The 18,029-nt window shown below is 41.9% G+C and overlaps 1 protein-coding gene across 2 annotated transcripts; it reads right to left on the bottom strand.

The window, feature by feature from the left end:
• Positions 1 to 358: 358 nt before the first annotated feature.
• On the bottom strand, positions 359 to 17,596 carry wdr90 (WD repeat domain 90). Of its 2 annotated transcripts, none has more exons than XM_053413737.1 (43): positions 17,324 to 17,596; positions 17,068 to 17,159; positions 16,191 to 16,367; positions 15,585 to 15,723; positions 15,287 to 15,457; positions 14,959 to 15,085; positions 14,657 to 14,715; positions 14,229 to 14,335; positions 13,878 to 14,075; positions 13,569 to 13,631; positions 13,389 to 13,457; positions 13,180 to 13,290; positions 12,856 to 13,001; positions 12,699 to 12,756; positions 12,309 to 12,427; positions 11,187 to 11,348; positions 10,963 to 11,093; positions 10,752 to 10,868; positions 10,406 to 10,641; positions 9,927 to 10,063; positions 9,369 to 9,499; positions 8,957 to 9,087; positions 8,680 to 8,841; positions 8,251 to 8,379; positions 7,925 to 8,058; positions 7,793 to 7,833; positions 7,559 to 7,684; positions 7,161 to 7,298; positions 6,982 to 7,064; positions 6,791 to 6,893; positions 6,555 to 6,676; positions 6,258 to 6,414; positions 5,974 to 6,164; positions 5,674 to 5,842; positions 5,369 to 5,492; positions 4,808 to 4,979; positions 3,765 to 3,887; positions 3,206 to 3,374; positions 2,111 to 2,250; positions 1,456 to 1,599; positions 1,073 to 1,189; positions 901 to 985; positions 359 to 813 (listed from the first exon to the last, which is right to left on the bottom strand). In XM_053413737.1, exons 1-43 carry the CDS (start codon positions 17,334 to 17,336, stop codon positions 656 to 658), a joined length of 5,481 nt encoding a protein of 1,826 aa, XP_053269712.1. In that variant the 5' UTR covers positions 17,337 to 17,596; the 3' UTR covers positions 359 to 655. The 2 variants fall into 2 exon arrangements, with proteins under 2 accessions (XP_053269712.1, XP_053269713.1); XM_053413738.1 differs by having other exon boundaries at positions 2,120 to 2,250.
• Between the last annotated feature and the right edge of the window lie 433 nt (positions 17,597 to 18,029).

Below are 18,029 nucleotides of genomic sequence, written 5' to 3'. Positions count from 1 at the left end.
TCCTACACAAAGGATGAACATTCCACTTAAATTCAATCTAGTTGCACCAATTTACTATGACTCATATGCAGATATCAGTTACCTAAATAGGCCTTATCCTGTTTCCCATTAAAACTCATGCATTATTCCCTCGAGCTGGTGTAAAAAAAAAAAAACATATTTAGCTAAATCCACACCAAAATGTGATGGAATCCTTCGTAGCCCAAGTTTTGTGGAAATCTGTTACGCAGTTTTTGAGTAATCCTGCTGACAAACAAACAAAAGCAACCATACAAGGAAACAAACCAAAAGAGAGGGATGAAGTCTCTTTAGCTCAAATGTGACAGACTGATAATAGAATCAGGAACAATACTTCTCAAAAACAGTAACTATTTATTTCTCATCAGTTTTCATACATAAAAAACTGCAGCATAAAAGAACCTTAATAGTCAAAAATAAGAAATGACTGAATAAACAAAATGATCCCTTCATTACAAAAAAAGTATTCTAAAAACACACAACAAAAGAAAATAATTAATTTAATTAAATAAAAACTTCTGCGGCACAAAGCTTCTCCACAACTACTTCACAAAAAGAAATATTTATGGAACAATAAAATTACAGTATGTAAGTATGGAACTAGGCAAATTGACTAAATTAAACAGACCCCAGGCCCTCAGAGGCCCCGCACCTCCCACAGCAAGATCTCATTATAAGCCACTGTGAAAAAAAGCGTCCCAGTGGGTGAGAAGTGACACGTCTGCAGTGAGTCACTGTGCTGCAGGAAGTCCTGAAACCTGCCGCTGCTCGACTTGATTAACTTCAACACGCGCTCTGGTAAGAGATAAGACACAGAATGAGAAATGTATTAAACGTGAGCTTGGAACTTTCATTACACTTTCATTTAAAATTCAAGTTTACCTTTTGATCCCACAGCTATGAGCTGAGACTTAGAGGAGAGACCAAAGCATGTGGCCCAGTGCGGCAGGGCAATCTTTTTTATTATCTGCAGAAAAACAAATACATTTTGCATGGTATTACACACATTAACCCCAAAAATACCCACACAATGAAGCAGGGGGAGCTGCATTACCTGTTTTTTAGTCAGGCTGTAGAAGGACAACTCTTTCTCTACTCCGTAGCCTGTGTAGACCACCAGGTCAGGGTCTGTTGGGCAGAAGGCAGCCAGGCTGGGAGGTGGGCTGTCATCCTGCAACACAAATGGTTGATAGATATATCAAAATGACTGAGCTGAATGTTCTTGTGAAGATATTTTAAAAACAGGACAAAAAGATAAGCTGGAAAATGTCAAAAGCACAAATAAAGACATATATTGTGTGGTAAGTGAGAATTCATCTTCCACGGTCCTCGACTGAGTATAGACTACGAAACAGAGCTGAAAATCTAGTGTGTAGTACACGCGCAGAGACATTTCCATTCATTACCGTGTACCAACAGTTAATCTACAGCCAGTACCTCCAAATAGGCCGGAGCAGGAAACGTCAGCCAGTCCAGGAGATCACACTTGTCCTTAAACCAATCAGCAGCCCACACACTCACACGTCTGTCAGCACTGGCTGTCAACCACATCTCCTTTCCTTCCATTGCGAGATTCTTACACTAAGGATGAGAAGATTAAAAAAAGTCTCCAAAGACGTACTGATGAAACAAAATGTGATAAAACGCTACAGGAAGAATTTCAGCATTTTCCTTTTCTTGAGATCTATAACCCGGTAGACTCTAGCAGTGGAGAGCTAATGAAAAGAATAACTCTGTTTAAATTGTGTGTATTTAAGTGGATTTGAAATGAAAATTTCAAAACAATCTGACTACATACCTACTTATGAATAAAAACAAACGTATTTACTGCCTCTAAAATACAGACACTCAGGCTGGTATTGTTTTACTACGCTGTCTTATAAGCATTCCAGTTATTATTTATTTTTCAGGGCAACAGATCATTTAAGAATTTACTCTTGCAGAATTAGGTTTATGTACAAATCTTCCACGGAATGAAATTGGAACTAAAGGAGAAATGTAATGTGTGATGCTTCTGAAGTCTTTGTTCAGTTTCTAATGTGCCCTCATATTAAGCTGAGATAAAGCTCCATTCTCTGATTCAATGACTCACTGAGCTGACCTCTTCAGTCAAACACTGGATGGTGTTAATCTGAGCTCCTTTGTGGTCCCTGATGATCTGGATAGTCGCTCCATTCACGGCGCTGCTGACAGCTACGAGACCATTCTTCCCCCCTGAAAGGATCACATGACCTGTCGGTGTCCAAAAACAGATACTGGATGAAACGTAGCAGCTTTGATGTTCACATGTTACATGACACGTCACTGGCAGTACAGTCTTTAAATTTGAAGGAAAAATTAGTTATGACCCCTTTCTTGGACCATGTATACATTTGTCTAAAAGGCTACATCCACACTAACAAACATTATGCCAGGTTCAGACTTTGCCATTTACAATGTATAACTTAGATAAAATAAAACTACATAAACAACTAAAAATCCACGACTTGATAATTACTTTAAGAATGAACATGTACTTTTGTCTGGCTCATGCTCTCCTTCACTTAAAAGCTATATATAGCAAAAGTCAGGGGCACCTCACCACTACATGTACCCCATCCTACACTGTGATTACAATAAAGATATTTAGCCTGCCAGAAATCTATCACTTTGGTTTTAAAACTGCAGACTAGTTTGTCAAACCCCAAACATGGACATTTGGAAACACTGATTTAGTTTGAAAACTCCAGGGTTGTGTTTTACTCTGACGAGAAGAAAGAATTATGTAGATGCCCACATGTACTTCCTGATAGCGTCATATCAATCAAGACTTATCCCACCCTTGTTTGTCATGTTCCTGTCACCTGACCCTTCTGAGAAAAATAAAGCATCAGCTTTAAATACTAGTATTGAATGAAACACGGATGGCCATTTTAAAGTATTGCTGAGCTTGTTGTCATTGCTAGCAGCCTTTGTGCAGTTGAATTTTAATTTTAAATCTACAGCTGCCTACAAACGCGGGATGTTAACGTGGATGTAGCCTTGGTGTTTGACGATTAGAACAATAACCTTCTGAATCAGAACAGTTCATGGTGCTTAAAGCCAGGAAGTGATCACTTAAAGAAGTAGAGACGAGAGGGACGACCGGGGAACAGTCTTGATATGAGTAATACCAGCAGATGAAAGTTTTCTGAAACTGCTCTCTCACCACTAGCCGAGTACTGGATGGCAGTGACGGCAACGTGATGGGGATGAAGCTTCATCTCCATCTCTGAGGAGGCAAGTCTGAAGATCCTCAGGGTCCCGTCACTGTATCCTGCAGCCACACATGCACTGTTCTCACTGGGAGAGGGACTCCAGCACACACAGCAACAGGCCTGACAGAGAAACAAAGAAAGTAGCTGTGTAGTGAATGTAATTACCGGCGCAGTGGGTATAATTCCACCCGTCTGCACAAAGTAGGAAATATGCTCCTGATGTAATAAGCGTTATTACCTGGAGGATGCTTATAATTTTTATAGTTCTGTACTTAAAGACAAAGGAATAAATCACAATCGTTTAACTTACTATGGAGCAGAAAACACCAGGAGACCAACAATTCATTAAATCATGTTGGTGGAATCCCTAAAAATATAAATGATCTTTCTCTGATTTCCCCAATCGTATTTACAGCTGATATCCAGTTAGAAATCCCCAGCGTTCCTTCAATTTCTACAAGACCTTAGCCACCTATTAAGGTAGACTATTTCCTAAATGCGTCCCCTCACCTGGTTGAGCACCTGGAACTGCACCACCAGTTCGTTGCTGGGCACTGACCACACCCTCACGCTACCGTCCTCACTGCAGGTGGCGAAGTGATTCTCGTCAGGGCTGAACACGACATCATTTACCTGCACGGCGGCAAAAAGGAGAGTGTGACGTCACCGTGTCTGAATGCTGTTACAATGAGAAAATCTCATCATGCAAACATCAGAAACTCGATTGAAGCTTCTGAAAAACTGAATTCCTTAGAGGTCATGATATTTTCATCCTTCTCTTCTGAATCTTTCCTGAAAGTAGCTGCATTTTCCTGATTCATTCAGAATTGTGCTTTCCCCTTTTAGGTAAAAAAAAAAACCTTCATCACTTGGTTTCACTTAAGTCAAACTGCAAGAACTATGTTCACAATCTCCCCTTTTGTTCCATTTTATAGAGTTTAATAACATCCAGAACTTTTTGATGTCAAATTAAAGTTGACAATTGACTGATAAGATATAAAAATGCCATTACTTGAGCATTTTGTTCTTTTTGACATTTGTGTTAAATTCATAATCAGCTTATGAAGTATTCAGTTATGAACCAAATGTTGTTTTTTGGGGTCACATTGACCTTGACCTCCAAAATCGTTTTTAAAAATCCCATCAAGGTTTTCTGAGCTGAGGGATTCAGACTGAGGGTTGGAAACCTGAAAACATAATACCAAGGCTGACACTGTCACAGAGGCATACCAATTTAAAGCTCCTTTTTCAAAATGACAGGGTGCTGTAAACAAGATTCAGACCAGGACGTGACATTTTGTCAGGACAACTGTGAATAGGTATTGATGCTGTGTTTGCTTATCACATGCATTTCACTGTCACAACTGTAGCTTCTGACAGACATGTAACATGTGTTAGCAAGTCCTTGGGCAGATGTGTACAATCAAGCCATCAACAATAATATATTGTAATAAGTTATAAGTTTAAACCATATACTCTAGCTCTTCCCGGAGAATCCAGATTTGGATGTGGTTATTTTTCATTTGTCAGGGCTGGTGACAGAGCCGTGGTACCTTGGTCTTGTGCCCGCTGACCAGCCGGATGCTGCTGTTATCGGACCAGTTGATGTACCAGAGAGTTCCGGCTGTGGTTCCAACGATGCCCATGTCCATTGCGTTATCAAATGCTGCACTGACTACGGTCCCGTCCAGCATTACCTCTTTCTCCAACACCACAGTGGTCCATCTTAAGAAAAGACACAGGTTACCACAATAAATGCAGCGCGGGGCTGTATGTTAACTGCACGTAGCACTGGTGTAACAGTTATTGATAGTTTTGTAGCACATATGAACATCTGTTATCGTCAATAAGGACAACTGCAGGTAGTGTAGTTTATCACTTTAATAGGTATGTGACAAGCAAATGACTTGTTGCATGCACATTCCAATGGGGGATTTGATTTGAGATGGGAAAATATGACTTAATTTTCCTTCGTTAAAGTTAATTTACCAGATTGTAGCGTCTATGTCTGATCTATGTGGCTTGCTCCTGGTGCTGAGGAACGTATACATCACATGTGAAGAGTCTACTGCCGAGATCAAACATACATATTGCCTTAAGAAAAAGATACACACCTGTCCTCCACATGGCAGACCTGTTCCTGGGGCTCCAGGCTCTGAATAGCTTCGACCTCCCACAGTCGGAACCAGCGGGTGTTGCTGCCCGTCAACAGACGGTTCCCTCGACACAACAGCACTCCTGAAATCCAGGAAACCACACCAATCTCATTCAGGTTAATTTACCGAGTGAAATAAAAAGCATCTCCACAATTTAATACAAGCAACTAGCAGATAATAATGCTGGTGTCTATTTTTCGGGAACTTGAGCTAAAAGTATTATTATCCTAACTAGATGGTCGGAATGTATCATAAATATGTACCAATCTCTCCCTTATCTGCTTCCCAGGTCATAAAGCAATCCTGTGTGTTCACGTCCCAGACGCAAACATGTCCTCGGTTAGTTGCAGTGAACAGAAAGGAGTCCGTGTGATAGCACAGAGCGGTCAGCTCCACATCCCCGACCTCCGCAGGTGCTTTCACCCTCTGGACCTGAAAGGGTGAAAGACAGGTCAATCCTTATGTACCAGGGTGTGTACAAGTACAATAATTACCCACAAGAACACACTAAATGTGCAGTTGAAAATGATACAGTACTTCCTAAATCACAATGTCTGTTTTACCTGGAGGTCAGCATCCAGGTCATGAGTGTGGAGGAGGCAGAAGTAAATCCCCTGGCTGCCCACACAGGCCAGCTGGCCGGCTGCAGAGCGGCTGAAGGCTGCATCATGGATCGGCCCCGACATGCTCACGCTGGACAGCAGCTGGAAGGTCTTGGTGCTCCACAGAGCCAGCTCTGGCTCAGAGAAGTCTCCTGTAGGGAATTGGGAAGAAACCCATAGTAGTAACAGTAGCAACATTTGTTATTTGCCATTATGCCAAGAGTTTAAATTCAAATTTTACTGACCGACAGAGAGAAAAAAACGATCGTCCCTGGAAAAACAGAGACATTGCACCGCCCCTCTGTGGAAGGAGATGCTTTTATGACATGTTCCATTCTGCACATCCCAAATGCAGACGAGGCTCCTGCTGCCGTTACTGCCGCCTGCTGCTGATGCCATTTTCTGGGCAGGAGATAACAAAGCATTATTCCATAAAGCGCAAGGCAAACTTGATTTGTAGCTTTCTCTGTGGGATGAGCAGCGTGACTTAAGGTTCACAGAATCTAACACAAACTAAATGTCAAACACTATGAAAAAAGTACCTGTGCATCGTTTGAGATCGCAAGACAGGAGATCTCCTCACTGTGGCCTTGCAAGTGTCTCTGACATCCTGTATGAAGGTGCTCCACCACCACCACGCAGCCACACGAGTACGCAAATAAACCTACAGAAAATGTATTGAGAGACAACAACTTTCACCAACCTCAGTTTTAAAGTTCATTATTTATTTTAATTTACAGGTAATGTTTAACTTTGACTTTCAGTATATTATAATGACCTTGGTCAGTGCTCCACACCATGTTGCCACGCCCATTGCCATTGTAGCCAATCACTGCTTTCAGCTTGATGCCCTCCTCTCCTGGTTGGGGAGCCACAGCCGCCTGAATCCGAGAAAACAGTCAGACTGGAGCGCAAGAATATCAAAGCACTCCGTGACTACAGTTCATTATAATACAAAGTGTTGTTTACCTGATTGATAGTGGAGGGCTTGAAACGTGGGATAAAGTGCCTGTAACAATCTGGACGTATTGGCTTCTTGCCTTTTGACTTAACTTAAAAAAAAAAAAGACTCATAAAGACATAAATACAACAGCAGAAGAGAAGAGTCAGATCACTGCAAATATTAAGTATGGCAGGGGAGCACTTACTAGTGTCATTATGGCTGCTATTCAGGGAAGGTGTTTTGACTAGCTCTGTAACTTTGAGGAAGGAGGCGGCAGATCTGGGGCCCAATGACGGACCTGAACCACTGGGCGGGCCTGGAGCACTTGTGATGGTTGGGCTGTCTTCACAATGAGACGAGGAGCCAAAAGTTTCAGAAGAGAACCACTACAATCATAGCCTCACAGTCGTACACCTCCACCAACCACTAAAGTTTCACGGAATAAGGTCCCTATAATCAACATCCCTTCATCGACAGAACACTTTGGTTGTAGCCAATAGCAACGAACACATGCAGAGTAAGAGTGTGGCACGTCAATTAAGGTATTGCTAGGCATTTCATATACGCATGTTCATATTTATTCACATGAGCGGGAGAACTTACCACCCCGATCAGCTTGGTATGTCGTGCTGATTTCCAGATGTGGAGGTGGTGAGGAAGGGAGTGGTGCTTTATGTCGAGGCATCCCATTGGACAACTGAACTTCACCCACTGCAACATCTGGATGAACTGTTACATGAAAACACAAATTAAAGAAATACATTGAATTTAGTCAGAAGATTTGGATCAGGTGCACTCTATTATTTTAGCATTTCAATGACCTGAATGGGAATTTACCTGATCCAGGGGCCGGGGTGTGGTTTACTCTGAGAGGTAAACTGTGAGTGAAGACAGAGCGAATTGGACACTTAAAAATAAAACTAATGAAGCGTAAACACAACAAGATTTAAAGGTGAAACTGATTATTACCTGCGGTTAGTCAATGAGTAACCAGAATGCGCCAGGAAGTCCCAAAGAAATATGGCGTCTCCCACTGAGACTACTCCCATTTGGTCCGGGGTGAAGCTCACCTGGCAGATAGGCTGACTGTGACCTATGAACATCTGCTCCAGAGAAACAAGCGTCTCAGTCACAACATAAATCCCATAACCTTCCAATACTTCTACTTGAAAGTGAAATAAACACAACACACTTTCTGCAGAAGTTACTTAATAAAATAAAAATCTGTAGAGAATGTATAAGTTACATTATAGCCACTAATAGTAAAAGGTAAAAGGTATCTAACTGTTGAGTACCTGTGAGTTGATATCGAGCTGCATGTTATAATCCCACACTTTAACAGCTTTGTGTCCTGCAGTCAGCAGGAATCGACTGTCCTCACTCACTGCCAAGGATGAGATCTGGTGTTTGTGAACCTTAGAAATCTGAAAGGAAAATGAAAACAAACTCTGACATTTAACTGAAAATCGGATCAAATGATGGTGTAGAGACAACCTGTGCATATCAAAACACTCGGTCTCTTGTTTCTTTCTCTGTGGACATGTTTTCCATATTCTTCTACCCTGTGAGCTTTTTGTTGTCGGTATCTCTGTCAGGTAATCTCATGTTCTACTGAAACTTTTTAAACACCTTCCTCTGCTTAATATTGTACACATTCAGCAAATAAATTAAAACATTGCAAAATAATATGCTGATAATTTAAGACACAACAGCTGTGGTGTTACCTCTCGGAGCAGACGGCCTGTCTTAGTGCTAACCCAGAGGATTTTGTTAGCAGATGTCGCAACCAGCAGATGTTCAGTGGAGGCCAGGGAGAAGCAGACCTTCAGTGCAGAATCCAGACGAGGGCTCTCTACCTCCAAAATACTCACATCCACGTGGAGCAACTGGGTAAGGATGACATGTGTCAGTCGGATCCATAAGAGAAACCCATATAATGGAAGAGTGATGCAGCAAGCCTCACTACTCATTAGGCATGAAAGGTGTCAATGTGCGAGATACCTCATCCAGAGACCGTGCGTCAGCAATAGTGACAATGTACTCGGAGGGACCGACAAAAGCCAGACAGCGGCTGTCACTGCGCACTGTGAGAGCGTCTGGAGCGCGCTCCGTGCCTCGGGCCACCACATTACCTAGGAAATCAGGTACAGGGTGAATCGCAAGATGATGTTAAATGTGGCTTTCGGATAAACTAATTGTGACTCAAACTAGTGAGCCTTTGAGTAAAGTCAGTTCAAGCAATATCACATCGGATGGCTAGCTAATTCAATTTCATTCTGTGCCTGCATGTATGGTTTATGGTAAGATTCAGTGTAACATATGATCTACTACAATTATGTTGAGGTGTGTGTGTGTGTGTGTGTGTGTGTGTGTGTGTGTGTGTGTGTGTGTGTGTGTGTGTGTGTGTACATACATACAACTCTGATGACATTGTGATCTTCGTCCGAGGAGTTGTAAAGTGCAAGAGAGCCCTGAGAGTCAGCACTGTACATGTACTCCCCGTCCGGAGAGAAGGCAAGACCCACCACCTCACCAATGTGATGCCTGTAATATATGTACACACATACTGTATGTAAGCAGAAACATATATGCTGAGAAATAAGAATACAAAATCAGTCAGTACTCTCTTGGAGGATACACTTTTTAACAGCAGTTAAAGTGGTATCTGTTGCACTTGAATCATCTTAAAATGCACCAAAACTGACCCACATGGCAGATATTAGGTTTAGGACATAAACACAGATGAGAATTTCACATTCATTTGAGAGTGCAGTCATAACCGTTATCTATATCAAAATATAATTGCTTTCCTTTAATATCAAGGTCTATTTACTAGTTATAGTCCAGTTATTATGTATTTGTATCATTGCATACTGTGTGTAACACAACATATTATACTATATAATACACTGTAGTGATTGCATCCATGCAAACATATGGTATCCACAAGAGGAAGTTAGTTCAGACGTACTTGTGTTCAGCCAACAGTTTGGCACTTGATATGTCAAAGACCCTGATGACGCCCGAGCTGGAGCCACAAGAGAAGACCTGCTCACTGGGATGGAAGGCCACTGAACAGGGGCTGTCCTCAGACACAAAGTCGTACAGCTAAACACAGGAGACAACAAGACAGACATTCAGTCGTAGAGAGTGAACAAGGACTTTGGTGGTTGGATTATTAAATAAAACCAGACAATTATTATCGATCTCTTTTTATAAATCACAAACTAGACTAGAAAGAGAGATTAAAAACAGCCTCGGGTGGCCTAGCTTCAGCAGAGAAAGTAAAACTGACAAAAGGCAGGACAGAATACCCATGTCCAGTTTTTCTAAAGTGAGATTATGAACATCGTACACAGACTTGAGCCTTTTTATGTCTGGTTCAACAAACTGAAGGACAGTGCCTCCCCAATGAAATTAGGAAAAGAAATTGATATGACGTGGATTGACCTGCTGTAAGGAGTCCATATTCCAAATGCGCACTGTGCCGTCGGAAGAGGCAGTTGTGAGATGCCGACGGACGCCGTCCACACTGAAGCCAAGCACAGTGTCTGTGTGCGACCTCATCAGTGTGTTGTACCCGTGGCTGCTCACATCAAGGAAACCCAGGATACCGGTTGACGTGGCTGCCAGGACCTGAAGACTGTCCGATGAGACCGACACCAGGCTCACAGGTCCCTCGTGCTCTGGGAAACAATGACATGTGTCTCAGTGATTGCTTTGTATGAGGATGTGAACTATCCCCTACAGTTAGTTTGCTGCAGGTTAATGTCAGGCCTAACCCTGCTGTGCCTACCAGCCTCCAGGATGACGGCAGAAAAATCGAGGGGCCACAGACGCAGGAAGCCGTCTTCAGAGCCCGTGGCACAGAATGACGAGGACACGCTAATGCTGTTGATGGCGATGCCGGGACCTGTGACAAACGAGCACCCACACTCATTTCTTCAAAGGCTCTGCTTTAAAATATGAAATAAACATATTCTTGCTCCAAACGATTTCAGACCCACCTGTGTTAAAAGTCAGTTTCTCTCTGCGTTCTGCATGCTGCTGCAGTGCAGGCAACAGTCTCCTCACATTTCTAATTTCTACGCGGCTGTAGTCCACCTCAAAGATATGGCCACTGCGAGTGCTGGCAAATCTATGGGAAGAGAGACATCTTTTATTAATTCCAATTTCTGAATATCTAGATAAAATTCATATTTCTTAAAATGATGAGTGAACTCTCACTCACAGTGTTTGATCATCTGGATGCTGGTTGGAGGCGTTTCCCTCCTCAAAGGCCACGTCGGTGAAGTCCATCGAGTGGTACTCCCCCAGGTCTACTGGACAGGAGCGCAGCGTCCCGTTCCGCACTCGCCACAGACGAATATTGTCTCGACCACACGACACCAACCTAAAAGCAGCACGCTCGGACATTTAGTCCCAGAATTCAAAATAACTGACAAGTCGATATGAGGCCTATTTCTGTTCTACTACAAAAAACTGCTGAAGTGACACAACTCTCTTTGCACAAGCACACTTTTTAAAAAGGAGTTTCATTATATGATTATTCAATTCTGTCTTATGCTTCAGACATTCAACACAAAAAAGCCTTTAAACAGTGGTTCATCCAGAATAATTTAAATCTGCATTCTCTAGCTTTGAACTGAACACTGATGCTGGGGATTTGGCTGTTTGCAGCTTTCTGAGGGTTTTGGGGTGATCATGAATTCTGTGAATAGCTGATCAGCAGTGAGCACTGTGGGAGTCAACAGACGACACAGGGGCCTTGCTGTCACTGCAAACTGCCACAGGTACCATGCATGAATCAAATAATGCTAATGCTACATTCCTAATTTTCATATTCAATAAGATTTTTAGGTCTCTAGGTAGTACAATCCCTTTCACAGCTTGTTAGCTTATGATTGTATCAAAGTCTTTTATTGTTGTTGTGTCTTTCCTCTTCATCATTTTGATGGTTCAGTTACTGTTCTCTGATTTACTGAGCTGCTAGGAGTGTAACGACTCATCAGTCAACACTGGAGAACTACAACCTCATTCTATTAAGAAAGTGTCCACTCAGAATGTACTGCCTTTCTATATCTGTATGTGTTCTGCAAAATATAACATTTATATAATGTGAGTAGATGTCCGTCTCAGTGTGTTTATGTATGATGTAGAAGAAACATAGCGAATGTTCGGCCATTTATACAACTATACAGATGCTGAAAAGCTGATTCATGCCTGCATTTCTAGCTATTTCTTGTATGAAAGGGGCTCAACAAATTAAGTATATTATTATTATTATATGCAGACCTGCACTTTTGGTGAAAAGAATCAATCAGTACCTGACTAAACATAGAAACCAGGGTACCTTGTATCATCGAAGAAGGCGACCTTCATGGTGTTAATGTCCACATCGGTGTGAGCTTTGGATAAGATGGTCACCTCTCCACCTTTAGTGATGTTCTGAGTGTTCCACACCACCACCATCTAAGAAGTGCAGAATTAGGACTGCAAATATATACAGTCTGCTTGCAGCTAAGGGCAATAATTTATAGTTATTATTCATCATTTGAAATAACAACTAGATGAGTCAGTCAGAGTAGTGATTAAATGGGCCGCTCAGCAGTTTCTCATCTGAATCTAATGACAGGCATGGTTCTGTTTATAGACGGCAGCTAGTGCTAAATGCCTTTATACTCGAATTAGAAAGCAAACAGTGGAATTTTCATGTGGAAACATTTGCAGTCATGAGGCTTACTGTTTTATTGTGGCTGTCTTTACCCACTCCACAGAGAACACTGCCACTGTGTGAGAAGCTATATAATGGAAAGAAAAGAACAAAAGAGACATTTTGAATGAGCGAGCAGCGTTTAACATGTCAATGAACCATGTATATGACGTGCGCAGTTGATTACCTAAGAGAGGATAATGAATGAGCATGAATTCTGAATATAGCCAGACAGTTTCCTTTGTGGTAGTTCCATACTCGCACTACACTATGATTACCAGTTTGCGCTGAGGCCAGCAGGGTCGTGTTGCCATTAAAAGCTAGGGCAGACACCTACAGAGAAAACACACATGTCAAGAAATTAATTTCTGTATCAAAGGCAGAAGGAAATGCTTTCTCTCTGCCTTGCAACCACGCTTCAAGGCCTAGAATTAAGCAATTTAAAGAACCTTTCATAGGAGGCCATTGTAAACATTGTGTGGGCTAGCAAAACATATAACCACTCATTTACCTTATCAGTGTGGCCAATAAAGAATCTCTGCTGATTCGAGGAAATCTTCATAGAGACGATAATTGCATGACACGGATATACCACTGCATCACCTGATTTGGTCCACAGAGCCTGTAACGGAATACAAAGCAAATGTTAGACCTCTAGTTTATAACCGTAGGATGAAGCCAGCCTATTTTTTATTATAGTTTAGATCTTAATGAGCATACATATTTAAAAGTGCCTCCTCCAAATCCAATGATTCGATTGAGATTGAGAATAGGGTCTGGAAGCAGCTTCTAATGAAGAGAGCAGAAAAAAAGCAGATTCATAACATTTAGTAATGAGCTCTCAAACAAATGATGTTTCAAGTTGTTTTCATTTCCCTCTCACTAACTCTCATGTCTTACCTGCTGTTTGGTGTCATTAGATGATGACAAATGGAGAGGATGTGGAGGAGAACTGCAAACAACCTGGGAATATGACAAGGTGAACAGTGTTTTCAAAGCAGTTACTAAACTGTATTGGATGCATTGTGGGCTCATGCACTATAATGAAAATTATGTACCAGAGAGAGCGATCTGGTATGTTATTGTTCTTTTCTCTATATGAGTAATTTTCAGACATAAATTCTGAAGAATGACCAAACAATTGCTTCTTGACGCAATTCAATAATTAAGTTGAATCGAAAGTACAGTCTAGTCCATATGAAGCTTCACCTCTTCTTCACTTTCCTCCCCGTATTCACTGTCATCAGTATCACGGGGTGACCTGGATGTGAGCTGGTGTGGACTGAAGCATGCGGACTCCTGCTGCTGCTGGTTATCATTATGGCAAAGCCAGTCGTCCTTCTGGTGAGAGGAGACTACGCCCAGTTCAGGTATGTTAGTCACCACGGGGGTTCGATCTCTCAGGAGCTGAGGAGACAGGAGGGGGAAAAAAACTGAAAATTAAACAAAGCAGCGTAAGGGAAAAAAAGTGTTTCATAACCTAATTTTAGTATTTAACAGAATTAAAATCTAGCCAAGTTAATAGACAGACGCTTGATGAAAGCTTGTACTGGAGCTTACTGATTTTGGGGTGGTGATCTGCTGAACGAGGGACACGCGGTCCTGAACTGGTCTGCTGAGGGTGACACAGCGAGATACCTCACCCCTAATTGGTCTTAGGATACAGCCTGTGAAAAATTTGGGCATGAATGTCATTCATCCATAATACCGGGCATGCCTATTAAAAAAAGCAAGAACTGAAAAAGATGTATTATAATTTATTTGCTTTGTAAGTATTGATTTCTAAAAGCTGTTGGAATGAAATGAATGACAAAAATATTTCTGGTGCAGAGTAAAGGAAACAAATTTTTGTAGAGAAAAACAGATGTTTTAAGGAAAATATTAAAAAGCAGAAGGAGTCAGACGTAAAGAGCATCGCACACAAGGCAGACAAATTGTTAAATACCATGTGATGAGAGTGACGTGCAGGGTGATATTTCAAGACTTACTACTTGGATTGCCTTTTTGAATGGAGTCTAAGGGCAACTTTGTTCCCTCTGAGGGAAACCTGTTGGGGTAGGAGAAAAGAAAAGAGTCCATGGCAGTACACTGCAATAAAGCAGGCAATTGTAGTTCTTTCATTTCCAATAGTAGACTGTTGTTTAAAAAAAATTCATCATGAAGATACATTCCAAAAGCCTGGCTGATGTTAATGTTTTAAAATGGACAGCCATGAAACAAAGTTGATTGTGATAACTTCAGAATAAAGCCAGTTTCCGCCACTGTCTTTTCTCTGATGAGGTAACCGTACTTGATATGGTCGTAGAGGTCATGCCAGGAGCCGCCCTTGGGCACAGGGAATGACATGTCTCGAGGCATGGGACCTGTTCCCAGAGAGGAGGCCAGTCCCATCAGCTTGGCTTCACTGAAGGAAACCCCTATTGAGAGAGAAAAGGGCAAAGAGATGAGAACAATACAAATGTCATGCACACACAAAGAGGAGACTTTGTCTTATTCATTTGTTTTTGTCCTCTTATTTTTCACATGGCATTGCCTCAAACTAGTCACATTCACAACAAATGAGGTGTGAATATCAAGTACAAGATTTATACATTATTAAAAACACAAAATAGAGCCACCTGGATCTAGCAGCAGGTCACTGGTAAACATGTTTTTCACTGCCAAGTTGGCACAAAGCTTGATGCTCTTCACGTGTCTGTAGCAGCGGTTGACATAGACGGAGAGTGTGTGCTGCAGATCCAGCATCAGACAGGTCCAGCGCACTGAATTTGGCGCTGGACCCACGAAACCTGGAGCACATAAACATAAAGATAAGTTACAATACGTAGAAAAGTACAGTGGACTCTTAGTGGGGCATCTAATGAAACAAAAGGAAATGATTATGGCCTCATAAGTACGGTTGCATGTGTGTTTTACCATGTCTTGAAGATTTGGATGTGCTCTCATAGACTGAATCCTTCTCAGCTTCACACAGAAAAGGAAACTGGAGCCAGGTCGCTGTGGACTTGAACTCTTTGAACATATTTGAAAAGGTGATACGCACAACCTGGCCCTCCTACATATCACAGCAGAGAGCAAGAGAGAGAGAAAGGAAAAAGAAAATGATTGAAAAGTTGTAAAAAGTCAATAAAAACTTTCCTAAACTCTCTTAAAAGTGCTGCTTGAATGAGTGAAAATATCTCTCTAAAAAGAATTATGAGATTAAACTGAATCATTTTTTTCACACATTTCGACAGTAAACAAAAGACTGTGGAGAATATTTGCTCCCACTTTTCTATTAGACTACAATGTCGACACGTTAGAAGAACCAACTTTGAAAGGTCAAAGAATTATAAAGAGAAAGCTAATAAGGCAGAGCTGGGGATCGTTGCGTTTAAAAATGAAGTGCAGTCACATGACTGTCAATACAATCTCAAAGGGACTCAAACCAAAGACCATTTATAGGGCTGAAAGGCCAATGTATAGGCCTGAAAACAGCCGTACAGTGTACACATGCACAGAATCATGCAATAAAATACATACCTCTGCGGCAACATCCAGGTGGACTACAAAGTATTTTCCAGGAATGGGTCTGAACAGAAGGTAGAAGTAGCGCCCAGTCAGCCCCAGAGACTGGTTTGTATTTTTGGGTACCAGGATGTAACTGTTGGCAGGAACAGGACCCCTGATTCTGAAAACTGAGCATTTCAGCGTCTTGTCCTAGAGGGTGTCATGGAGAGATATATATATGGTTTATATGGTTAGTTCATTGAAGGGATTAGGAACCTGCCAAGATTTGAAAGTTGGAAAGAATTTTGACAAAAGCTGTTTATTTAGCCAAATCATAATAGTGGACTACGGTGGCCCTGAAAGGCAAATTTCACAAATGGAAAAACACAAAAGCAAATCACAACAATTACTTCTAACGGAAGATAGAGGTAGCTGCTGTCGACAAGGATCAACGCTGATTGGATGAACCTAGCGTCCATCTTTATAGTAAGAGTGTTTGTCCACTCAGGGACCTCTCTCTTTCCGTCAAAAGTGAAGCATAACTTACGTTAAGGTGTTGTGTCATTGTGTTTTGCTGTCGTGATTTTTGATCAGTTGTTGTGTTTTCTTATTTGTCCTTTGTCCTTATTGTGTTTTTGCGATATGCTGTTGCCCTTTTTATTTTGTCGTCTTTTGTAATTTATTGTGTGGTTTTTTACCCTGTTGTGCATTTTAATCAGCCACTGTACACGGTTGTGTTGTTGTGTTTTGCTGTTGTGTTATCCCATTTGTCATCGTGATTTGCACTTCACAGCTACCCAAGTCGACAATATGGACACTACTGGAATCCATGAAGATGAAATTCAAACACAGAAACCGACCAAACCCTTGAATCTTTAAAAAGATTCAAGCAGCTGTGGCACACAGTTACCGTGTATGTTGTCACATCCCCCTCTTTGGCAGACCTCTTCCACTCTTCAACTCGGACATGTTTGAATACGTTGACATAAGGATGCTGCCAACCTGCAGAGTCACAAACAGGCTTCAGTCACAGTGAACTTACACTTCAACAACAACAAGTTAAACGCTTCAGTGTAAACTCATCTTCCACGTCACAGGCTCCTCTCTCACTTTCTCTGTTGTTGTACCTGACGGCTTTAGTTAAAAACCCTTAACAGTCACTTTACCTTTGGAGGCCATTGATGGCGACGGCAGGTAAATCCACTTGTTGACGTGTGTCGGGCAGGTTTAAAATCCACAGAGGTGAGCTAGCAAACACGTGAATGGCCTCGAAACGCTCGCTCTCATTTCCACAGACGTTAAAACAACATGCAACCATTTGTTTTACATCGTTACGAGGCGAGAGAACTTCTCCATTTCTCCCTGACACCGAGGAAAACTGCAGTTTGGGTTTGACGTCCAGCTCCAGTCGTATATTTCCCGCGCCAGCCTCCGCCGTTGCCAACGACACGCAAAGACGGCACGGCGCTTATGACGTCAGCGCGTTTCGTTCCCCCGGGAACTCTGGGAAATGGAGTTAATCTATCTTTAAAAGTGTGTACTACAAAGTTCTGACGGTGATTAACTTCACATTTGGAAATTTGCAACCGATCTCAAATACCACACACAACTCATATTTAAAGGGGATAAACCCCGCCTCCCTTACGTTAATGGTCACACTAAATACATTCCTCTGTGGACATGTCCGATTCAGTCCGCGAATGAAGCGCCGCTTGCTGGATGCACCCCGCACCCAGGGCTGGAGGCAGGGGTGGACTGGCCATCTGGCATACCGGGCATCGTCCCGGTGGGCCGTTGACCCAATGTGGGCCGGTCTGGTCCGCTATCTTTTTTTTTTTTTTTCTCTTCTTCCTCTCTAAATTCCCTCCAATT

The sequence above is a fragment of the Pleuronectes platessa genome, chromosome 21 (assembly GCF_947347685.1).
Source record: "Pleuronectes platessa chromosome 21, fPlePla1.1, whole genome shotgun sequence".
Classification (NCBI taxonomy): Eukaryota; Metazoa; Chordata; class Actinopteri; order Pleuronectiformes; family Pleuronectidae; genus Pleuronectes; species Pleuronectes platessa.
Note: the sequence above shows the minus strand (reverse complement) of the source record. Positions and strands in the feature narration are given on the sequence as shown.

Bases quoted from the DNA above. Each gene is read 5' to 3' on its own strand.
- wdr90 (XM_053413737.1), bottom strand. The intron at 7,685-7,792 runs GTAAATTCCCAT...TTCATGTAACAG, and splicing joins CACCCCGGCCCCTGGATCAG to TTCATCCAGATGTTGCAGTG. The intron at 6,677-6,790 runs GTCATTATAATA...CATTTTCTGTAG, and splicing joins GGTGTGGAGCACTGACCAAG to GTTTATTTGCGTACTCGTGT.